The following is a 24,485-nucleotide window of genomic DNA, read 5'->3' as shown; positions in this document are numbered from 1 at the left end:
GGTTGCATCTAAGCATTGTGTGTTCTGTCCAGCAAAGAGGTTCTTCCTGGACCCACCATGTTGGGGAGTAAATTAAGATGTCCTTTGTTGCCTCACTTGTGGCTTTTTCTACAGCAAATTAAATAATGAAAATCCTTCATTTCACAATCATTTTGCCTTGGAATTCTTTGGTATAGATTTTTCACTTGTCTTGGTTCAAACCACGGTTGTGTCCCGTTAGTTGATGCTTCTCCATCTCGTGCATTGAGACGCTGTGGTGGCTTCTTTCAATTTCCATCTTATGGTCTGGGGAACCTTAATAATCTACCCACACATCATGTTCATTCATTATCACGGGATGTTGAAGGACAACACTGTGGAATGTTTTCTCATTGAAGGGGAACAGAGAATTTGTCTGGTGTGAAGGGAAACACGGGGATGTGTCACTGCTGGGGACCTCCATTTGTTCAACCAAAGACCACCTTTCTCTCAGGCACTAGAAGCGTGGGCAAGGGATTCAGAATGGTTAGTTCCTTTAGTAAAGTATAAATGCTACTCATTTTGAAGTCTCCAGTTACTTTCCATATTCATGATTGCATTTGAGATCTGAGTGAGAGGCCTAAAGTAAGTATAACTCTGACTCTGTCAATTTAGGATTGATGCCAGATCTGCCATTCCACTCAGCCAAGAGTCGTTTGCCACAGTGAGAGTTGTTTAGTGTTCTGATTTTAAGCAATAGCATTGCTCATGTACAGCTGTTCACTTTCCACCATCAGCACATCTGCCCACTACTGGAACTCATACTAATCATTTTCTACTTTCATATATATATATATATATATATATATATATATATAATATGTTTTTTTTTTTAAGAGAAGAGAGAGAGAAAGAGAGAATACATGCAAGTGAGCAGGGGCGGGGCAGAGGGAGAGAGAGAATCCCAAGCAGGCTATGTGCCCAGTGTGGAGCCTGATGCAGGGCTCAACTTGAGCTGAAATCAAGAGTCAGACACTTAACCAGCTGAGCCACCCAGGTGCCCCCATATTTTGATATTTTTGATGGATGCACTCACTGGTTGTTGATTTGGACCCAATAAAATATTGCACAAAGGTCATATTGAGGCTAGTTGTCTAAGAAAAAGAAGTTTGAGGAAAATGCTGAAAGAATTCATGAAAAACTAGTACTTAACACCATTAGCAGAAGTAACGCTAACCCTACACCAAGTGGATCCCATTGTTTATTTTTCTAACAGGCAGTTGTTCGTATCTCTTTTCACCTTTGATTCGTGTAAGGGTTCTTTTTTCAGGGTAGAGCAGCCTGTGAAACCTGCTTCTGTAACCTACGAAGGCTCGAGATCTTCGAGACTAGAGTTTTGCCTTGTCCAGTGTATTGTCCCCATATCACCTGGCCCAGCCTGACTGGGGAGAGCAGAAACACAAGGCACAGAGAGGTGGGTTGTGCTAGTCAAGGTCGCCAACCAGGACGGTATCCTCCTTCACCCACATACCCAGACATGGGTGACGGCCACAGGTCATCAGTGGCCATGCCTCCCAGAACAGATGATACCACGAGCAGCCCTTGCCTGACCCTCCCAGGTCTAAAGTCAAGGAGAGACGTGAGATCCCCCTCCAGTTAAGGGGAAGAAAGCCAGCCAAGGGGGACTGCTTCTGTCTAGAGCACAATGTCCCTTTCACAAGGCAGTTTCTCATAATGCAAGGCTGACAGCGCACTTTCATGCATGCTGAGAAGGGGCAGCTTTCAGGACTCCTGCCTTGGATGATCATGTGCCTAAACAAGCCAAGGAGGAGCATCCTGGTCCAAGTGCTTGCAGCCAGGCTGGGGACCCTGAGCCACCTCCCAGACAGTGCGGGCCACGCAGAGGCCTGCTGGCAGCCACCCGCCTACCTGCCTGCCCGCACCACATGGCCTCACCTGGGCCCAGTTCTGCCCTCGGCCTCTCTAGCCACTTGCTTTCTCATCCTGTCAGTGGCCGAAGGAGGCCAGGAGCCGAGTCTGCCAGGGATCTGTGCTCGCCTCAGGAATGAATCAGTGACCTCACTTGGACTTCTGTAGAGATGGATGTGCCAACTTCTTATGACTTACTAGTGTCTGCCAAATGAAACTTGCCACTTCAGTGAATGAAAACAGCCCAAACATAATTCATCACATTAAAAAAAAATCACTGAATTGATGCATTCAAGGAAAGTTTTATCTCCTCCATGACAAGGCTGTGAACAGCACAAAGCACAAGTTTGTAGTTAGACAGGATCCACACGAGTAGTGTCTGAGAAAAATAGAGCCCGCTGCCTATTAATGAACTGATGAAGTCATTGCGCGCATAGCTTGAGACTGGGAGCCTGGGTCCAGCCATTATTCAAGGCGTAGGTCTGTCAGTGCTGAGCAGGAATGAGGAGATACAACACACAGACGAGAGTGTCCCAAATGGGGGATGTGCAGTGATGGTTGCTGACAAGGTATTGTGGGGTTACGCTAAGGTTGGACCTTCTCCAGCAACTTAAGAAGAAGCACTGTTTGAGCCAAAACAAGAAAGAGGTTTAGACGCTAATTTAGAAGGGAGGGTGGAGAAGAATATTCTGGGAAGAGCCCACAGATGTGAGCTGAGGCGCTGAGGGAAGGGCTGTGAGCTCCCAGGCCTGAAAGTCCGGAGCACAGAGGGGCAGGCATGGCCCCGGGAGAGACCACCCAGGACGCCGGAGGTCATGCTCGGTTTTCTGTTTTATCCTGAGAGCCATAAAAAGAAGAGGAAGGACAGGTTGGAAGTGTTTGAAAAGTCCACTCTGGCTCACAGTGGAGAACAGGTGGGGAAGCTGGAGAAGGCAAAGCATTACCAGTATGAAGGGGGCTAGGGTGGGTCCAGTGGAGAGGGACCCGGAGTGGCTGGTGACACTGGGGATGACAAAAGTGGCTAGATTCCAGAGAGAGGCAGGAGGTAAAACCCAGACTGTGGCTTGTTGACAGTAAGGTCGCCATTATTGATATAGTTTCTGGGTTGGTTGGTTGGCTGGCTTGTTGGTATTTCTGCCCCCCCGCAGTGGGGGCAGAGAGCAAGTGTCCTGGAGGGGCCCACCAAGGAGGCTGAGTGCCTGGAGCCAGGCAGGATGTGAAGAAGAATGAAGCCCAGTCCCCGTTCTTTTGGGACCATGCTCCAGCCAGGGACACAACCCAACCACAGATGAAATGGCAACGACTACGCCCGGTGTGCAGGAGGGCTCCGCGGGAGGCAGGGATGGGTGTGGCCTGGACGAAGTCCCAGTGCAGAGGAAGTGTGGGGGCATTAAGCCAGGGACACTGTGTGAGCCAACACTGAGGTGTAAAGGCGTAAAGCTGTTCCCCAAGTGCAAGGTAGACCACTGTGTCCAGACAGGAGATTCCTGTGAGTGAGAGGTGGGTTGGAGTCAGAATGTAGATGGCTGACAGGGTAAGGTGTAAAGGAGCCATTGAAGCCTACTGAATTCGAGAAAGAAAATACCAGAACTTTAGAAAGATCAAGATGAAAGGCTGTGTGGAAGGGTGCCTGGGTGGCTCAGTCGATTAAGCATCCGACTCTTGATTTAGGCTCGGGTCATGATTTCACGGTCGTGAGATCGAGCCCCAGGTCGGGCTCCACACTGAGCATGGAGCCTGCTTAAGATTCTCTCTCTCCTTCTGCCCCTCCCCTACTCGCACACTCTGTCCTTCTCTCTCTCTAAAGTAAATCTTGAAAAAAAAAAATTCTGTGAGGGAAGGCCAGTTGCAGTTCAACTTGGACAAGCTTCCCAAGAGTACCGTGTAAGACGTTCTTGTGTGCTTGACCTCTTTTGGGACTACAGATTCTAACAGGTGGAGCTCAAAGAAGAGGATATGGCCTCTTGGCCACATATCTGCAAAGATAAGAGACCAAACCAAACCAGACAGAAAACAAAGCCCAAGGGCCTCATGGAGATCCTTCTACTGGCTTCTGAGAGCCACCGGTCCTCCTGGGTACCATGAAGGACTGCCCTCTCTACTGAGATTTGACCAACTTGATCTGACCATGGCTAAAAATGATTATTAAGAAAATACTCATCAGTCTTGCTTATTTTTAAAGAATGACTCAATTAATTATCTAGTTTGCAGAAATTTTCTTAGCAGGCTCTGTGTGACGAGCCCTGTGCCTACCTTCTGACTTTGATCTCTTCCCCCCAAGACTTGAGTAGCTTCAGTTTTCTCTCACTTGCTCCCCACAAGCTCCCTGGAATCAGAGGGCCATAGGGGTGGGAGATGAGCTTTCAAAAGACAGGAGGCTGTGGAAGGTTCTGCTGCAACATCAAACCGGGGGGAACTGGCTGGTTAGGGATGCACCGCACTTGCTCATGTTTGGGAGCTACAGTGGGCTCCCAGGTGTGTGCTTTGGGGTAACTCTAGTCAAGGCATTTTCCAGGGCGGCATGGCTCCATGTTTCCAAGTTTTTCTCTTTCTTTCTAGGAGAACTATAGCACCACTGTGAAGTGGAACCAAGTTCTGCACTGGAGCTGGGAATCCAAGCTCCCCTTGGAATGTGCAAAACATTTTATAAGAATGAGGAGTGCGGTGGATGATGCCAAGACCCCCGAGCAGAGTTTCTGGAGCAACTGGAGCTCGTGGGAGGAAGTACATGGTAAGAAGGGAGGTGATAAAAGAGTTAAAAGTTTGAATATTTAATATTATTTGGGGATCAATAGTCAAATAGTAGAAGTCTCTTTTGAGGAGACTGAGTAGAAACCAACATTATTTTTCTTTGTCTTCCCTTGGAACTAAAAAGTATGGGTGTGAAACTTGCCACCAGGAGACAGACGTCTATGGTTTTGCCTCAGAATTTATTCTTAGAGACAATTATGTAAATTCAGACGATTTTGTATTTATTTTCTAAACCGGGGACCCGTGTTTATTATAGAATGCTAAGAGGACAAAGCAGGACATAAATTGTACATACGTTTTTACTAGAATAAGACAAAATGTGTCTGCACCTAGAGCAGAGGTTAGGAAGCTTTTGTGTGAAGGGCAAGATAGGAAATATTTTAGGCCCTACAGACCCTATTGGTCTCAGTCATGACTATTCAACTCTGCCACTGTAACAGGAAAGCAGTCCTAAGCAATATGTAAACTAATGAGAATTGTGTTCTAATAAAACTTTATTTACAAAAACAGATGGCAAGCTAGAATTGGTCCACGGGCCATAGCCTGCCAACCCCTAATGTAGAGAGAAGGGGTGAAATACGGAAAAACAAAATCAAGTCTTCATTTGAGTAATGAGATTATGGATAAATATGTTTTACATATCTCTTAATTTCGATAATTTAATTTTGTTATAATTAAAATCTAGAGTGGATTTTGCCACAGTTTATTATGCTTCATTTAAACTATAGGCTGGTTGGTTCTAAAGCAATGGCATTTGGCTCTCTCAATTTATACACCCTGCCAGATAATTGGAAATTCCTGCCAATAGAACCATTCCTTTGTTAAGTGTTTATACAAATCGATTAGGTCAAACTGATAGCACATTATTAACCCATGAGTAGCCTAGTGATTAGTTTAATACTGCTAATAGAATTAAATCTGCATTTTAGTCATGTTCTAAGCACTCTACATATTAATTTAGCCCTCAAATCGGCCCTTTGAAATATGTATTATTCTTGTCCCCACTTCACAGATGAAGAAACTGAGGTACAGTTAGCTTAAAGAACCCATGCAAAGTCATCAAGCCACTAAGTGGTAGAGCCAGAACTCTAGCCCGGACCAACCTGGCTCCAGAGGGCCCCCCTCTTCACATTACATCCTACTGCTGACAGAAGAACACACAGGAAAAAAAAAAAAAAAACAGACTGAAAAGACAGTAAGAGAGAGAACAACATTATAAACAGCTTTGATAAAATGGACTAGATTTCTCAAATCTGTAACCTCCAAACTAACTCAAGAATGAATGGAAAACCTGACTGTTTATTCCTGGCCCCCAAACACTGGTTCTCAGCCATGGTTGCACATTAGAATCACCTGGGACCTTTAAAAAAGCCCCCCTGCCCAGGCCACGCAGCAGGGGTGACGGGGGGGGGGGGTGTCAGTTTCGGTGACCACGGCCGGCTGAGTGAGCAGGAGCGATGGAGCCGAGCAGTAAGCGCAGGCCGCTCCTTCACGGAGGCCAAGGGTGGAGGAGCGGGTCCTCGGGGTGGGAGGGAGGCTCGGGGAGGGCTTGAAATGGGAGACCCCTGAGGATTCTTATACCCTGACGGTCATACAGAAGGAGAGACGAGAGAAAAGGAGATATTTGAGTGACTGGCATTTCCGAGAAGGTGGGCAGAGATGTGGTCAATAGTACAGTGTAGAGATTAAGAGGGACGCGTGGGGGGCGCCTGGCCGGCTCAGCGGGTTGAACGTCTGAATCTTGCTTTCAGCTCAGGTCATGATCTCAGGGTTGTGGGATCGAGTCCCGAGTGGGGCTCTGCACTCAGCACAGAGTCTGCTTGTGATTCTGTCTCCCTCTCCCTCTGCCCCTCCTGCTCACGTTCTTTCTCTCTCTCTCTCAAATTAATTAATTAATTAATTCAAAAAACCCTAAAAAAGTGGGGGGGGTGGAGGGGACACGTGGCCGTGCAGATGGGCAGACCTGGCAGGTGGGAATGTGGCTTGGCCACCTGCTGGATGAGTGAACTTGGGCTCAGTCAGTCCTAGCTGTGTGGGTGATGTCAGGTGGAAAGAGAGAACGCAGAGCCTCCGTTGGGGCTTGGGCCCATAGAGAGCAGTTGTGGCCATGTCATAAGCCAAGGAGTAGTGACGCCTAATCCCAGGGTGACAGGACGCGCTGTCTTTGTAGTAAGAGCCCCAGCAGCATTTCGCCTAACAATAGGAGCCCTTGTAGGAAGGAGTGTTTGCGCAGGCACCGAACTTTATAGGTTTGCCAAGAAATTTAGGCTCCTCTTTTCCGCAGCGGGTGGAAGAGGCTGAAGCTATCGTTGAGAGGAAGACCAGAGGGGCTGGTTTGAAGTTTGAGTGAGGTTCTGACTGAGCTGTCTCTTTGTTTTTTGTAGTACAGAATTCTCTTGGACACGACCCATTCTTCGTTTTCCCTAAAGATAAGCTGGTGGAAGAAGGCTCCAATGTCACCATTTGTTACGTTTCCAGGAGCCAGCAAAATAACATATCCTGTTATTTGGAAGGCGTACGGATGCAGGGAGAACAGCTCGAGCCAAATGTCTCCGTGTTCAACTTGAATCATGTTGCTTTCATTAGGGAAACCGGGACAAATATCTATTGTAAGGGGGACCAAGGAGACAGTATAAAGGGCATCGTTCTCTTTGTGTCAAGTAAGTGTGCACATGCTCTGTGCTCTTCTCGTTTCTTAGAATAGATGGAATTTCCTTTCCCAGAAGACAAGTAAACATTTCCATCCATGGTCTGGATTTTCTTTTGTCTCCCGAGTCTTCTAGGAGAGACTCTGGAAGAGATACCTTGAAGCAATACTTGCGGGATTTCCTGTTGTTGTCTTGTCCTTATTGACAATTTTATTCCTAGAAACCAAGGTTATTAAAGGGGAGAAAGTTCGGGTCATTTCCTAGACCACTGGGAAGGGCCCTGTCTCACCTCAGCCATGCTGGCAGGACTGCAAGATGGGGGGTGGGGGGGGGGGGGGGGGTGGGGGGGTGGGGGGGAGAGATGGCAGGGCCGCGGACCCCAGGGAGGCAGCCAGTGTTGTGCCCAGAAGACCTGGGTTCGAATCTTCTTCCCGCGCCCGGGCGTGCCAACTTGGCCAAGTTTCCCGGCCTCTCCGAGCCCGTTTCCTTCTCTGTGAAGCAGGCCGGGGACTGGTTGTTTGAGGGTGAATGAACACCCACAGGTCGGGCCCCGACACCGGCGCCGCACACGCTAGCAATCCAGCAAATGGATCCCCACTGTGAAGCCGGCGAGGAAACGGTCACGCGCCTCGGTGGCTGGCAACAGGGGAGGGGGAACGTTTTACCTTTTACGGAGGACTGTGTGCCCGTGCCCAGGGCCCTCCTGCATGTGGTCAGGAGACCTGCCTTCCCCTGAACTGTAGGTCGGGCAACATCTGAGCCCGCTCCCTCCCGTCCCTCCTGCTTCTCGGCCCAGGCGGGCTCCGGGCTGCCGCACACCTGCCGCCGCTGTCCCCGGGGCGTGGCTTCTGAGAGCCGCAGGGAGCCCAGGGCTCGGAGGTGCTTGCTGCCGGTTCCTTGGAACTCTCAGCGTCCTGCTGCCCCAGCTTAGCAGTCCCCCAATTCGGACTTCCTGGCATCCCAAGCCGAATAGCCCCGAGGCTGCCTGCGAGCCCCAGCTTCCGCGCTGACACAGTGGGCAACACTGACTTCGTTTGTTCATTCATTCATTCATTCTTCCGCTCACTCGTCTGACAGTCAGGGATAGGTGTTGAGTGCCCCCTAGCAGGCCCTGGGGGTACAACTCCCCGGACACACTGCTGACCCCTGCACAGCGCCCACACCCCGGCAGCTGAGGCCTCAGAAAATGAACGAGGGAAGGGAGAAGGGAGGAGGTGCCTGAACTGTGACTTTCTGGAGGTGCGGGTGTGATGTTTTTATCATTCAGAGTGACTCTGTGGCCTCAGACCCAAAAGGAGCTTCCCGTTTTCCTTGTCTTTCAATAAAGGGATTTAACGAGGTCTTTCATCTGTTTTCTTCTTTGTATGGACAGAAGTCCTTGAGGAGCCCAAGGATTTTTCTTGTGAAACCCAGGACCTCACGACACTGAACTGTACTTGGGATCCCAGGAGTGACACTGGCTTGCTCAAACAGCTTTCCCAAAGCTATACTTTATTTGAATCGTAAGTTAGCTCTGGTTGCCTTCCTGACCGATTCCTCCTTGTTTAAGGCGCTTGTGACGACAAGAGCCGCATTTAGAGGCTGGGGAAAATGTGAACAAATAGTTGACAACCACCCGGCCAGAGTCAGGAGGAAATCTCTCCATGGTCACAACTGTACAATACTTTCCACCTGAGTTTTGTGAAAAGAAAACGTCACGTAAAAATGATAAGAAAGCCCGTTAATGGTGAATCTTGATGTGAACATGGTTCCATCGGGTGATCTGGGTCTACCTAATTTCTAACTTTTTAAGAATATTTAAAATAAAGAGTAGTCTCCCCCCCCCATGTTGGTGGAGGGGCGCAGGCAGTGATCCATCGTCGTTACACGTTTCACCACAGAAATCGAATCTGTTGCAACAATATTTTCAGTACAGCATTTGTTGATGACGGGGGATCAACGCCAGCGCGTGGCACGTAGTTAGAAAGCCACTGAGTGTGCCCTGAGTGTAGGGATACATCTCTGCGTTGACAAAAGTGTAAACCCTGAAACTGTTGTTTTGTGTTTTATTTTTTTTAAGATTTTCCGGGAAAAAGACACTTTGTAAACACAAAAGCTGGTGTAGTTGGGAAGTAGCTCCAGAGTCCCAAGAAATGTATAACTTCACACTCACCGCTGAAAACTACTTAAGAAAGAGAAGTGTTCACCTTCTTTTTAACCTGACTCATCGAGGTGAGACTAGGGTCAGAGCCCGCTGTGGTTTCAAACTCGTTGTTGTGTGACACACTGTGTGATCAAGGAAGTGCTGTACATTTTTGCCTAATTCACATCCTAAGTGAAAGTTTTAACATAGGGGCGCCGGGGTGGTTCAGTCTGTTAAGTGTCTGCCTTCAGCTCAGGTCATGATCCAGGGGTCTAGGGCTCCCTGCTCAGCAGGGAGTCTGCTTCTCCCTCTGCCCCTACCCCCTGCTCATGTGTGCATGTGCTGCTTCTCTCTCTCTCTCTCCACCTCTCTCAAATAAATAATCATTTTTTTTTAAGTTTTAATTTATAACTCTTGTTGATGCCACACTTCTCTTCATGGATGCATGCATGGCCCACGGTCCCCTGTTATTTGTTTGTTTTGATAATGTAATAAGCACCTGCATGCTTACTACTCACCTTCAGACTAGAACTCTGACAGTAACTCACTTCATCTCCCATCCCACAGCCCCCCCACGCTGCTCCTTCCGCCAAGATAATTACAGATTTAAATCTGGAATGTGTGTGTGTATGTATAGGTGTGTGTATTCTCATTTCTAATGTCATCCTAAAAATACTATGTTTTTATTTTGATTGGTTTTAATGTATATAAAAGACATCAAGCCATATGTGATAATTTAGTAATTACCGTTTATGTGGTATTAAATTACTGATATTGACCCTTATTATTGAGTATCGTTATAGTCCGTTGATTTTCACTGCCGTGAAGTATTTCATTGTGTAGATCTATGGTACTTTGGTCAGGCATCTCCTTTGATGGTTTTTCAGATTGTATCAAGGTTTTTGCTCTTGGGTACAGTGCTAATATGAGCCTTATGGATGTAGGACTGGCCTACCTTTGTTTTCCGGAGTGTATACCCCAGAGTGGAATTGGTGAGGACATAGAGAATGTGAATGTGCAACTTTAGACACAAAGCCAGATAGTTTTCCAAAGGGGCTGTGCCAATCGTACCCCGGCCCTTGAATTCATACAGCCTCCCCACGCTGGCATGGTTGCCCTTGTCATTCTGTCAGTTTCCTGGGTATACCATGGTATCTGTGATGGTTTTGATCTACACATCCCTAAAGTTGAATATCTCTTCCTATGTTTTGACCACGTGTTTTCTCTCTTATGAAATGCAGAATCTTTACACATCTTCCCTTTCTCTAGAACGGTCATCCTTCACCTTCTACATTCTTAATTCCTACACATCTTTTAGATTTCAGCTTAACCGCCACTCAGTCAGCCAGATAATGGCAGAGTGCCTCCTACCGTAGCGGGCACTGGGGACGCAGCAGTGAACAAAACTGGGTAACTGCCCTGTATGAACTTGTATGTGAGAGTGTGTTGGGGGAGGGGGTGAGAGTGGGGCGTGGACACACACAGTATTTCAAGGACTGATACGTGCTATGGAGCAGGTCAACTCGGGTAATGTGGTGGAGAATGCCAGATGCCGCTTCAGTTAGGATGAGGCGGTTGTAGACTGAGACAGAAGCAGAAAACGTCTGGGGCAAGAGCATTTGAAGCAAAAAGAATAGGATTTGAAAAGGTCATGGGATGGGAACAAGCTCTGGCTTGTTTCAGAGTGCCCACACTGCGAGAGAAAGGAGATTGGAGTGTCCTGGTCAGTGGCGCAGTAACTGGAATGAAGGGGATGGTCTTCACTGGTTGTTTTAGGAGGTGTTCATCGGGACAGAGGAGTGGTGTGACTTGCGCCATGGGGAGAGATCGCTCGGGCTGGGCTGTCAGGGGCGAGGGTGGAGGCAGGGAGTTGGCTGGGAGGCTGTTGCAGTCATCGGGCAGAGCCTTTGCACCAGATGGAGTGATGGACGAAGTTGGTGGGAAGTGGTCATATTCTCAATTCGCTTTGAGATAGAGCTGGTAGGACGGACTTGGGGAAGGCATGTGCGTTATAAGGGAAGAGGAATTTAGGATGGTTCCTAGGGTTTTGGCCTAAACAATTGAGCTAATATTGGAACTATTTCCAGAGTGGGGAGGATATTGGGGAGGAGCAGCTCTGAGCGGGGGCTTAGAGTTCTGTTCTGGCCGTGTCAGGTTTGGGGTGGAGGTGTTGAGGAGACAGTTGCATATAGAGTTTGGAGAGCGTGGAAGAAGTCTGGGATAGAGAATTAGAATTGTGAGTCATCAGCTTATGGATAGTGAGATAGAGATGAAGCCTCCAGATAGGGACTTCTAGAACTCCATCTTTTAGGTCAAAAAGGCCTTTTACACCTTCACTGTGGTCACCCCACTTTCAATGTCACATTTAGTTTTGTGGTTATCGATTCATGTTTGTTCCCCTATTGTTGCACTCTGAAGGCAGGTCCATGACTGGTTTCGTTTTCTCTCCCGAGTGACAATTTCTCTTTCTGTCAGTGTGTTTGGGACATTTGTATTTGACATAATTATCAATTACGGCTGGACTCAAGCCTACCATTTTATTATTTATTTTCCATTTGTTTCCTCTGTTTTTTGTTCCTCTGATCTTCCCATACTGCCCCCTTTGGGATTATTTGAATATTTTTTTAGTATTCCACTTTAATTTATCTACTGACTTTTGCCTACACCTCTTTGTATTCCTGTTTTTTTCCTCTGGAGATTACAATATTTACTAATCTTGCACAGTTTTCTTTTTCTTTTTTTTCCCAAAGATTTTATTTATTTATTTGACAGAGAGAGACAGTGAGAGGGGGAACACAAGCAGGGGGCGTGGGAGAGGGAGAAGCAGGCTCCCCGCTGAGCAGGGAGCCTGACCTGGGGCTCGATCCCAGGACCCTGGGATCATGACCTGAGCCAAAGGCAGACGCTTAATGACTGAGCCACCCAGACGCCCCTCTTTCACAGTTTTCTTAGAGTTAGTATTTTCCACTTTAAGTAAAATGCAGAAGCTTTATAACCCATATGTCTTCCTTTACCCTCCAACTGCCTGCACAGCAATACTTCACATTCTGGTCTTCTCCAACCTGCCTGCTGATGTCTACTTTCAGAGTTCGCAAATAGAGCATTTGAGAATGCTCCATGGACTGTATTGACTCGATTCAGGGGGACAGACAGAATGGGAAGTGCTTATTTTGTCTTTTCAAGACCTGAACCTCATCCAGTCCATTTTTCATTTTAGATAATACATTTTTTGGTTCCAAATTTTCATTTGATTTAAAAAAAATAGTTTCTGTTATTCTGCTGAGAAGCGTTTCTCTTCTATTCATTTCAAATGTGTTTACTGTTGTGACCTGGATCTCTCTTAAAGTCACATGGGACATCTTGATTGATTGTTGATTTTCTTTTCCCTTGGAAATTGGTGACATGTTCTGGGTTTTTGTATGTGGAATAATTTGGGGTTGTACCTTTGACATTGTTGATGTTATTTTGTTTAGACTCTGGGTTCTTTTATACTCTCCCCATGAGCCACTTCTCCAAGTTTTGATTCCCCTTCACAATCTGCCTGCTTTTGTTGAATTTTTAAGAATCCTTGGTAGTTTCTTCTTATGTTTTGTTCAGAATTTCTCATATAATCTGGTGAGAGAGAAAAGCTTTAGTCGGCTTACTCCATCTTGGCTATAAGTCCAGTTTCATTTGCCATTTTTTCAAAAAGAAACAAGAAAAAAATACCACTGAATAAATAAATGAAGACATGAACCGCTGTTTGCCAAAGTCTTTTTGGATTTATGTTTGAATTTCTTTTCACTTTGTTTCCCTCTTTTTTTTCTTTTTGACAGTGCACCCAATGGCTCCCTTTAGTGTACTGTTTACAGATGTAAGCGCCACAAATGCCACCATGACCTGGAAGGTTCATACCACTGGTAATTATTATACACTGCTGTGCCAGGTTGAACTCTATGGTGAAGGAGAAGTAATACAAGTAAGAATGCTGCTTAATTTTCTATTTTCAAAAATCCCTTTATGTCCTGAACAGAGAGACTAATGAATAAAACCTCTTTAAAATCTTATTTCTGGGGGAGCTGGGTGGGGGCAGGGATAACTGGGTGACGGGCATTAAGGAAGACACATGATATAATGAGCACTGGGTGTTATAGGCAACTGATGAATCACTAAATTCTACCTCTGAAACTAATAAAAAAATAATTAACTAATTAAAAATATAAAATCTTATTTCTGTGTGGGTTCAAATGGTAAGGGTAATCTGTTTAAAAATTAAAGTTTATGAAATTAATCACAAACTTTAGAGTTGGGCAGAGGGCCTAAAGAAGAAGTAGTCTTACCTCAAATCAGAATGTACCATGCTATGATTTGACTTTGCTATGAAGTATGCTCACCACTACACCTGTCTTCTGTGTTCCTTCTTCTGCTTCTTTCTTCTTGGTTCCTTTTTTCTTTTCGTTTCTTCTTTTCCTTCCTCCCTCCCTCCCTCCCTTTCTTTGAAAAAGCGCAACGTTTCCGTCGAGGTGGATGGTAAGCAGCTCTTCGGTGGCCTGAAGCCAGACACAGAGTACAGGGCCCAAGTACGCTGTGCTAATGCCAACCACTTCTGGAAATGGAGTGAATGGACTCGTCAGAACTTCACCACAGCTGAAGCTGGTATGTTCAGCTCCCTGCTATTTAACTCAAGGATCTAAACTGACTCATGGGAGATGGCTTGGTTTCCCTGAGAGCTTTTGATTGTACCCAAAATTAAGGGGAACATATTGCAACAGAGACTGAATACCATCTTTTTAAAAAGAACTGAATTAAATGCTTAACGACATGTGAATGGGAAGACATCCACCTCAAACATGCATCAATCAGTGTTCTTTCTTTTATACATTTCCTCTCTCATCTTTGATTTTGCCAAAGTGGCTTATAAGCTACTGGTATTGCTGGATCCCCATTGGCCCCGGGGCTACGTAAATCAGTGTAGACTTTTAAAATTAAGGACTAGGGACAAACAGTAGTGTCCATGCCAAGGAAAGCATGGATCTCATACCAAACAGCTTCAGGCTATGTGTGGATATGGAATGATATTTGGAAACTTAATTTTTATTGATACGTCGTTTGTTCACCAACAGTGAACCGTTGAGTCCTCTCGATCGTTCCTGCAGTGGGACTTTCCTCACCACTGGCTGAAACATGAGTTTTTCTGACAAATCACTAATAACTATGGCTTACAGCTCCAACAGGCCTGCAGAGATGAGCTGGCCCAGCCCTGCTTTCATCTCTTTCCAATTCAAAACAACAAATGATCATTGTTGCCCAGTTGACAGAGGAGGCGAGCTGCGCCCGTAGATCGGAGAGACCTGCCCAGTCTGCGGAGTTCCTGAGGGGCAGAGACACCAGTCATGACAGTTATGGTGGCTAGCCCTCACTGAGTGCCTCACATGGCTCACAGCATCCGCTGTGTTTTTCTCTTTGACGTCTCACGGCAGGCAGGAGGCACAATGGGTAGTCCTCCTTGCTTTATAGATGAGGACACTGAGGACACCGAGGCACACAGGGGATCAGTGATGTCATTGGCCTCGCCAGTAAGTGACAGAGCTGTTGACTGTGACCCCCCACCCAGGGCCCCTGACTCCAGAGCTCCACCCTTAACCAGAACCGGATTCTGTGTGTTCTGTCTCTCAATGATGTTATTACAGCCTTGAGATCTTGCCCATTCAAATCCTGGCTCTTCTACTGCCAAAGGAAGGAGTCTCTGTATTTACTTTATTCCACCTTCTCTTCGTGTGTGGTAGGCTGGCAGGACTCTTTCTGTTTCTCCTCATGAGGACTGGAGCTGAGGGGTGACAAGGACAGCTCCTACGAGCCTACACATGGGTTGGTCACTGGTTGTGCTCAGCAGCCTTTTCCCCTCCATGTCTGGTGTTCCCACCCAACCTCACGCCCCGCCTCTGCTCCCCGGGGCCTCCGGTAATTTTTTTCTAGAGAAAGAATCCTCAAGAATCCCTGCTGTAGAAAAACTCTGTTCCTAACAGTAATGTGGTATCCTCCTCAGTTGTGTTTTATTAAAGAATTTTTACTTTAATGATACTGCTCTTTTTTTTTTGAATTTATTCCAACATTATAACTAAAATTAAGTGGAAAAGGAAAATGGCAGAAGGATAGAGTTTTCAGTAAATTGCATTTCTTTTAGTGCAAAAAATCTGAAAATAATAAGTTTTGCTTTGGATAATAACAAGAGAATGAGATGAAGCTACTGATGGTGAATCTGTGTGTGTATATATATATATTTTCCCTCTGACAACACTTTGCTTGATGCTGGAAAGGTCGATGTGTATGTGTATTAGAACCATACTGCAGTGTAATCATAGCGAGCGGACAGAAATGCCACCAGTAGAAACACAGTAGAAACTGTATTGACCCAAATACAGAACACTCTCCTCACAAAGAGAGACTTCCAAGCCAGCTGAAGATTTTGCATTGAGCTTAGAGTCCCATGTCGTTTCTGAGTATTTCAGTAAGTTTTTGATTGAGTATTGGCTTCTCCAGTGGATTATTTAGCAAATTGAAATCTGCTTCAATACATTTTTAAAAATATACGGTCATCTTTAGTTGAGGAGAAAGTGTCAGCAACTAAAAAGGGACTTACTTAAATTTCAATTATTGGGCACAGTACACTATATTTTGATAAATCAGCTAAATCTTTGTGTTATGTTCCAAAACAATTCTTCTTGCATTGAGATGTTTTGCATCAAATCACAAATCACTTGTCCTACAGTTTGCTGGCGGTAAATACAGGCTTTTCTAGAACAATGTGGTCAAGGAATGAGCAGGTGCCCTGAGGGCCCAACAGGCAGGCAGCTTCCCCAGGCAGGCCAGGAGCTGGCAGAGAATGGAGCAGGAGGAGGAGGGGCTGTGGCCTTCCCTGTGGAGGGGATCAAGGCGGGTGCCCAGGCGAGGGGACTGGCGGGAGGACCAGCCACTGTGAGATCACGAACACACATCAGAGTGCCACCAGCCCCTAGGGCTCCCCGTTAGTGCACCTCCGCTGCAACATTCGCAAATGAAGCAAGGAAGTAGCCATGGTCTGCTGCTCCTAGAAATTCAGCAAATGAGAGATTTATCTAACTAACCTCCTACAATTGGTCTAACTGATGAATGATTCCCAAATTTCCTGGTGGCTTCCGGAAGCTCAGGCTTGATGTTCATAAGAACTTTTGGTTTGATGCAACAGACCTTTTGTCGAGCACCTACTATGTGCACTTAGTGAGGAGTGAACAATGTGGCCGTGGACAAGTGGGGAGAAGTCACAGAGAGTGAAAAAGTGAGAAGCAGGCCTCAGGTAGGGCAGGTCACCCTCACTTCGTCTGACCCAAGCCGAAACAGGTTGTATTGTTCCACATACATAGCGTGACCCGTGATCTTTCCTTTTGTTCATTGCAGCTCCCTCAGAGGCTCCTGACGTCTGGAGAAATGTGAAGTCAGTGCAGGGACATTCTGTTGTGACTTTATTCTGGAAGGTAATACGCACAGATTCCCCAAGACGCATTTGCTTGGCACTGTCTTTCAGTGTGACACCGGATGCTGGTGCAGTCTGCGTTGGGGGCTGGGGGGTCTTAACGTGAGTCCAGTAGGACGTCTTACGCAGGGGAGGAGTCCCCGCCCACACCATCTCCCTAATGCTTGGACTGCTCCTCCTTGACGTCTCATCCCACAGATGGCCAGCTCCGAATCTCTGAAACTTCTCTTCCGGCCTGCTCTAACTTTTGCAGGGCCCAGGGCATGAGTGTAAGTGGAGACGCGTATACCATATTTAAAGGTTATTAATATTTAGATACTCAACAATATTTACATATAGGAGTTATGAGTCAAGCTAAAAAACTTTAACGTAAATATATTTGGAGAAAAAAGTAAAATCTATTTTGTCATTCTACCTTGCCCATTAAACCTTTCATGGCAACCTGGAAGTCCAGGTTTGTGTTCAGAACTCTCAGAACCTCAGCTCATGTTTTCAAACCAAACACAACAGTCCTGGGAGAGTTAGCCCCTAGCCACGGCCCCCTGGCTCTCCTTCCCACCTGCAGGCTGCCTGTCTCTGCAGGGAGCCCGGCACTCAACTGAGGGCACAGTCTGTGTGTCCAGGCTCTGGCCACACCCGGGCAAATAACTGTTCGCAGTCCATTCTCAGGCCTAGGGGCACACACACCAGGGCCACCGTCTGCCCTTGAGAGGGCTGACTGGAGGGACAGGTCCTGGCAGTGGGCTTGGGATGGTGTGGGCAGGGAATTCTCTTGAGCCTGGAGGATGGTCCAGAGGTGGCTGTGGGCTCCATGAATGGCTCAGAGCACAACTGTGCAGGGACAGAAAAGATAAAAAAGTATTCATGCAAACTCCTTTCAGAGGAAAGCCCATTTTGAAATGATGATCCTTATTTGTTTCAGCCACTATCAAAGTTGCAGGCCAATGGGAAGATTCTGTTCTATAATATAGTTATAGAAAATCTAGACAGATCATCCATCTCGAAGCTCCTCTCCATTCCTGCTCCGGCCAATGGCACAGAACTAAACCTTGACCAGTGTTTGTACCAAATCCACGTCACAGCTAATAACAGTGTGGGCACGTCCCCTGCTTCAGTCATCATAGTCTCTGGAGATCCTGGAAACAGTGAGTTTTGTTTTGATTCTCAGGGAAAGCATCAGTGATGTTATTAAGTAGGGATGGACAAACTGGAAAGGCAATAACCCGGGGAGACAAAATGTCTAGCTGCCAAACACTGTCCGTCCTTTCCTGTCGGTCTAAGCGCGGCTCCAGGTGTCCTGGGACAGCCCTCCTCAGTGTGGGAAAAATGAGTGTTCAGCCGCAGCCCAGCACGGGCTGCCCCGAGATTCTTCAGCAAATTCAGAGAATTCTCTCACGTTTACTCAAGTAAATGCAACACCAATAAGCCGTCTCCACCGAGAGCTGGAGTCGCTCCAAGCGTGCTTTGTAGCTTATGAAATGTGGGTTGCATTTATTGTAAAGTATTTTGTCAGTCTTTGTCACCCGGAAAGAGCCCATGAGCATTGCCAGAGGTGATGAAAGGAGAAGCGACTGGCATCACCCTTCCAGAAGGCTTTGCAGAAGTTACAGAATGAAAGATGGTGACTGGCTAGTCCCGTAGCCTGTGGGAGACCAGACGAGGTGGAAATGACCTTCCATGTACAGTCAGGAGCCCCCTGCGTTACCGGCTTGGGACAGCTGTGGGAAGAGGCTGGGCACACTGCTTCCCCCTCATCGCTCCCTGCGGCGACGCCTCCCGGGCCCTGCTCGAGGGGCTGCGGCGGGCTGGGTTACTCTGGTCTTCCAGGTTAGGCTTACATTTGGGTTATGTGGGCTAGATCGGAGGGCGGTGGTGGTTTATTTATTTTTAGAACTATCCGGTGTGTCAAGTAAGAAAAAGAAACCCGGATCGTGGCACCGAAGGAAAACTAAGCAGTTACTTCACATGACCTTTGCTTGTCAAAAACTGCATTAGAAAAGAAAGTGAACTGATAATACACTATAGGCTAATTAATTGAATTTAAATAAAAAATAAATAATAATAAAAGAAAGTGAAAAGTTGTAATCTGTCTTCATCAGGACAAGATGAGGAAAAGTGGGCATTTCATTCACCCTGGGGGAGCTGACTGATAAAAGAAAGACTGCCTTGAATGAGGCCCAATCCAAACAACACTGCTGAGCTCTTGGCTGTTGGGGGTCTTCTCTATCAGCCGTACTTTCCTTCCCCATACCCTGCCCTCAGACCCCCATACCTTGTGAGGCTCTATCCGGCCTTCCTTAAGTGGCCCACATTCTTAAATCACCACAGTGGATAAAGGCACCGATGTGCTCTGAGGCCGACTGTTAAGGTTAAACCAATTCATGCTAGAGTGTGAATGACTGAAGAGAAAGATTTCCTTTCTCCTTTCTGCCTCTGTCTCTACTTCTCAAAACATAACTTGCAGTTTTCAAGAAGCAGCTTGATAAGAGTTATGATTCTGAGTGTGGGATGAAATTTCAGCCAGTGTGAATAAGTAAGGTGAAAAAATGTCAGCGTTGATGTGAAAGAGATTTATTTCTCTAATGGAAGAAGACAAGGAAGACTTGTAGGTGGTATATACAAAGGCCTTCACAGGGAACCCTTTGTCTTATACCTAGAGCTACATGTTCCTTTGGGTATCCCCTAGTTATTATCTAGAACAATTAATAACACTGTGCTTTCACACCAATGTCCAGTGGTAATTAGGAGTGCCAAAGGAAATAGAGGAGGCCCAGTTAAATTTAAATTGCAGATGAAGAATGAGTAAATGTTAAGTCTGTGCCATGCAGTATTTGCTCCTCCTCGATTGCTTTTCTAAGCAGCTGCCTGCAGGCCCCCTCCTTGGTCTGGCTCTGCTCTCACGCGAGTGAGCCTATGAACAGTGGCAGGCTGTGAGGGCAGCCTCGGGAAGTAGGAGAAATTCTCGTCCCCCAAGGTATAGGGTCACTCCGCCCGAAATCAGTAGAACTGCGAGTCCACTGAGATTATATCGCTTGTTTCCGCCTGGAAACTACCCTGGCATATGAAATAGGTTGAGGTGGCAGCCTGGGTCATGAGGACTGGGCACATCCCTACATGATCCAACTTAGTACATAGCCGAACTTCCTTTCTTTTGTCGTTCTCACTCAATTTCTGCCCCTAACATCAAAGAAGTAGTGGTCCGTGCAGGAGCAGCCGGCATGGTGTGGGGGAATTAAGACGCAATTATTCACTTGTTTAACAGAGAGTTTTGGAAAGTACCAAGTACCAGACATGGGGGCAACAACTTCTTCGGGCAAAGGGAGAGACAGTAAATATTTTAGCCTTCGCAGATCATATGGCCTCTGTTCTATATCCTGTATGCTTTGTTTTTTTCCCACCTCTTTAAAAATCTAAAAACCCTGCTTAGCTCAGGGGTCATAAAGCAAGGTTTGGAGGCTGGATTTGTGATGCGGGAAGTAGTTTGCTCACCCTTGTTTTAGGGCCTGAAGTCTGGTTGGGCTCAGAAGATTAGCACAAGAGGCATCCAAAGGGCAGAAGTGAATATTTGCTGGGAAGTGAGAGGCAGGAAAACACCCATGAAAACATTACCCCGCCCCCAAGCTTCTGTAGCCACTGAAGGGATAGGGCTCTTAACTGTTGGAGACAGTGCATGCTCAAGTTGATTTTCTTCTTTAAACACTTTTTTTTTCAAATGTACAATTAATTTTATCTGAAGCATGGCTCTATTTGTAATGTATAGAAGAAGTTGAAGAAGAAAGAGTTAAAGGCATGGAGGATGGATTCTCTCTGTCTTGGAAACCCCAGCCCGGAAACGTCACAGGCTACATTGTGGAGTGGTGTGACCATCCCCGGGGCCCGCTCTGTGATCTCCAGTGGAAAAGCGTAGGTCCTACTACCACAAGCACAGTTGTTAGCTCAGGTAAGAAGAACCCTGCATATTACCATCTTGTTCCATCCACCTCGCAGCAAGTCAGCTAGGACCTCTGGACCATCTCACAGCTAGTTTGTGCTAAATAATAATTTTGAAATGACAAATCCAGCATGGATGCTAGGAGTTCATTTTACAATGATGTGGCCTAAGATTTGGCCTTCAATCTACTTTTACAGAGATTATCTGGACCTAAGCCTGTGATAGGTTTTCATGATTTTTATGAACTTATACCTCGAAATCAGTGGTCTCGAATGGCAAAGGGGCATTATAACCCCAACTGTTAGGGTGCTTTTACAAAAGCAAAGAAATGTAGGGATTTGGGAGATTTAGGACGTGGAGTTGTAGGAGTCAATCGTCAACTCCTTCACTTTCAGTGGAAAAATGTAGAACCTGGAGTTGTAATTTCAAGATTGCTAGTTTAGCAAAGTCAAAGAAGTGTAGGTTCCTGGCTTGGGGGGGGTCAGCAGCGCCATCTGCTGGGCCCAGGATAAAGATGTGGGACTTAGTGTCCAGAGGGTGCCAGAGGCCAGGGAGGGCGTTCAGTTGCGGTTGGGGAGTGAGGAAGTGAGGCGGCCCTTGGTTAGAGCAGTGGGCTGTGTGGCGGGGGCTGAAGGTGGATTGCAGAGGTGCAGGTGCGGCAGTGGGGGGAGTGAGGAAGCGCCAGCAAAGCCTTCCAGAAGCTCGGCTTTCCTGGGGGCGAGAGAAGACAAGTTGCTGGCGGGGGGTGGGGGCTTGGAGTCACAAAAGACTTTAAAATGGTTTTCTGTGTCTGGTTGAATTCCGCCCTGGGTTTCCTGCACGTGGGCATCCGAGAGCTCATGCTGGCGAGGATGGTGTAGAGGACAGTCCCTGCAGGATTCGCTGGAGACAGTGGAGGACTCCAAGGTCGACGGAAGCAGGGAAGATGGTGGAGATAAAGTGCAGAAACCCTAAGGAGGAAATTATTTAGGAGACACCAATTCATCTCTTATTCTGTTCCTTTTCAGAAATAAAGAGAATGTCACACTGTGTTACTGAAAATCTGTTGACCTTTCTTCCCTAGATGCTTTCAGACCAGGGGTCCAGTACAACTTCAGAATTTATGGAATTTCTACAGAAAGGGTTCCTTACTTATTAGAGAAAAAAACAGGATACTCCCAGGAACTGGGTAAGTTTACAGCATGTAATGTGTCCGTGGGCAGACTTGTTCAGAACGATCCAGAGATCCTAGCTGTAGATTTAGGTATATTTCAACACCTTTCCTAATTTTCAGTGTCCCATTTATTCTGGTAATTAGGTCTTAAAAAATATTTTTAATCATAAACTATAAACCTTTTCATTAAAGACAATTTATAAAATGTTATGCAAAAGAAGAAAACAAACTCATTGCTAATTTTACCACCCAAAGGCAAATATCCGGAGTTAATATTTAATGTATATCCAGGTATTCCTTTCTCTGTATAGATATACATTTTTAAATAAAAATGGGATCTTACTCTATGCAGTTTTTGACTCATGTCACTAAATATTATTTAACTACATCATTGCCAAGTATCTGTTTGCGTGTGTCAAATCACCTGTTGGTGGACACTTAAGATGATTACAGTGTTTTTCAACTATAAACTATAAAATCCATCTTCAGGTGTCTTTCCATCTGCAGTGCTCAGTCTTCTTTATCCTTAGCCCAATCTCTTATGCCCTCTGAGTCCCCATCATTCATCCATATCCACAATAATGGTTTTTAAATGAAGTCTTACAATACTTGAGTCAAAAGGCTTTAGTTTCTCATTTCTTTTACAGTTTTTAAGAACTTTGACCCATATTGTGAAATCACCCCCCCCCCCCCAGAATTTTCACTGTGATTCCACCAGCAACAGAAGGCAATTTGATCCCACTGAAATCTGGGCACCTGGGACCTCCCCTGCCTTGCAGTGATCAGGTCACGTCTCCCACATCTCCACCTGTGGGAGCCATCTGAGACACGCTAGAGGCGTGTTGCTGGTGTGCATGTCTCTGCGCACAGACCGGGTATACATACACGTGTGTGGGAAACAGGCTCAGGAAGCCTTCAGAATAAACACCCTCTGAGTATTTCAGTGACACTTGGATGGCTTGGCATTGTCACCACCCAGGAACTAGAGTTCCTCAAATACCCCCTTCCGTCTGTTCTCTGCTAGGGTCTTCTGTCAAACACTATTTAGAATTCAAGAGCACAGGGAAGTCTAAGAAACCCTTTATTCACTTTTCCTCTGGGTGACCTCGTGCAAGCTGTTGAGTGTCTCTGGCTGTCCCTTTCTTCACTTGTGAGAGGCCAGACTTGGACAGGAAGATGGCCCAACTCCTTCCCAGCCCTCACAAACCATGTCAAGGCTCGAATCCCCCAGAGAAAAAGAGAAAAATCCCTGAACTTGGCATAAGTGCCTCCAGTGTCCAGACTTGGCTGTGGCTCTACTTTCAGTTTACGTTGAGTGCTCGGAGCTACTTCCAGGTGATGACTCTCCTTCCCCCAACTTCCTTTCCTAGCTCCTTCAGACAACCCTCAAGTGGTCATGAGTAACCTGACCTCCCGCTCCTTCACTCTGAGTTGGAAGGATTATTCCATTGAATCCCAACCCAGTTTTATACAAGGGTACCACGTGTACCTGAAATCCAAGGCGGGGCAGTGCCACTCTGGATCTGAAAAGGCAGTTCTTTCAGGTGACGGTTTTGTTTGTTTACTCTTTCAAGACCTCACTATGCAAGACCACTATTAGAAAGGTGCCGGGGGCGGGGGGCGGGGGGGGCGTGCCTGGGTGGCTCAGTGGCTTAAACGTTTGCCTTTGGCTCAGGTCATGGTCCCTGGGTCCTCAGGCTCCCTGCTCAGCTCAGCCTACTTCTCCCTCTCCCTCTGCTGCTTCCCCTGCTTGTGCTCCGTTGAATAAATAAAAATCTTTAATAAAAAAACAAAACAAAACAAAGGTGGCCATGTGTGACCATGGCCAGGCTGAATCCTGTTCTTGCATGCCTTTATGGTCCAACGTGCTCTTCAACAAATTAGTGGGCAAGATGGTAGGGGTCAGTATTGTAACTTACTTAAAACAAAGTGGTATTTTTGGAAGCATTTGAGTACCATCAGCTCCTTAACCTGCCAATTATGAAACTTTCTTGCTAACTCCTTTTTCTTTTTTTCTTTTGACCTTGTTAAAGTTTCTTACAATGTATTTTTTAAGTCTCTCTGAAGCTCTTACTGTGTCTCGCAGATTCGTGGGCTCTTTCTGGATCACCAGCATCCCTTGTTTCGTGGTTGCTCTGTTTTGCTTGCCATCTCCTAAAAATTTTACCAATGACCCAGAGTGATGGAATCATGATTCAGTTTTTGATTGGTTTAAGATGTTGACAGCACTGAGTCAATAGTATTAGTGCCCAACCCTGTCACAAGATCTCTCACTCTTTAATAATTATTTTTCCTGAAAATGATTTTTTTTTGAATTACAGATGATGCAGTGTGTTGCAAATACAGAATTGACAACCCAAAACAAAAGACATTTGTCGTGGAAAACCTACAGCCGGAATCCTTCTATGAGTTTTTGGTCACCCCGTACACCAGTGTTGGCGAGGGCCCCCATGGCGCTTTCACAAAGGTCACAACTCCAGATGAATACTGTGAGTTTTTGAATC

At 46.3% G+C, this 24,485-nt stretch overlaps 1 protein-coding gene across 5 annotated transcripts in view; it reads left to right on the top strand.

Annotated features, from left to right (window-relative positions):
* OSMR (oncostatin M receptor) overlaps positions 1–24,485 on the top strand; it is a 48,905-nt gene that overhangs the window by 18,772 nt on the left and 5,648 nt on the right. For 4 of the 5 annotated variants that reach the window (XR_012377599.1, XM_025867369.2, XM_073890968.1 and 1 more), the window contains exons 4-15: positions 4,447–4,618; positions 7,023–7,298; positions 8,659–8,788; positions 9,346–9,497; positions 13,224–13,366; positions 13,893–14,043; positions 16,822–16,898; positions 17,820–18,042; positions 20,658–20,837; positions 21,892–21,996; positions 23,352–23,525; positions 24,303–24,470. Coding sequence is in view for 4 of the 5 variants with exons in the window: in XM_025867369.2 (XP_025723154.1) it covers positions 4,447–4,618; positions 7,023–7,298; positions 8,659–8,788; positions 9,346–9,497; positions 13,224–13,366; positions 13,893–14,043; positions 16,822–16,898; positions 17,820–18,042; positions 20,658–20,837; positions 21,892–21,996; positions 23,352–23,525; positions 24,303–24,470 (1,951 nt within the window). In the remaining variant the exon portion in view is untranslated. The remainder of the gene's footprint in view (positions 1–4,446; positions 4,619–7,022; positions 7,299–8,658; positions 8,789–9,345; positions 9,498–13,223; positions 13,367–13,892; positions 14,044–16,821; positions 16,899–17,819; positions 18,043–20,657; positions 20,838–21,891; positions 21,997–23,351; positions 23,526–24,302; positions 24,471–24,485) is intronic. The other variant, XM_073890969.1, reaches the window with a different exon arrangement.

The sequence above is a fragment of the Callorhinus ursinus genome, unplaced genomic scaffold (genome assembly GCF_003265705.2).
Source record: "Callorhinus ursinus isolate GAN/ISIS: 27379988/994484 unplaced genomic scaffold, GSC_fseal_2.0 scaffold3, whole genome shotgun sequence".
NCBI classification, from domain to species: domain Eukaryota; kingdom Metazoa; phylum Chordata; class Mammalia; order Carnivora; family Otariidae; genus Callorhinus; species Callorhinus ursinus.
Note: the sequence above shows the minus strand (reverse complement) of the source record. Positions and strands in the feature narration are given on the sequence as shown.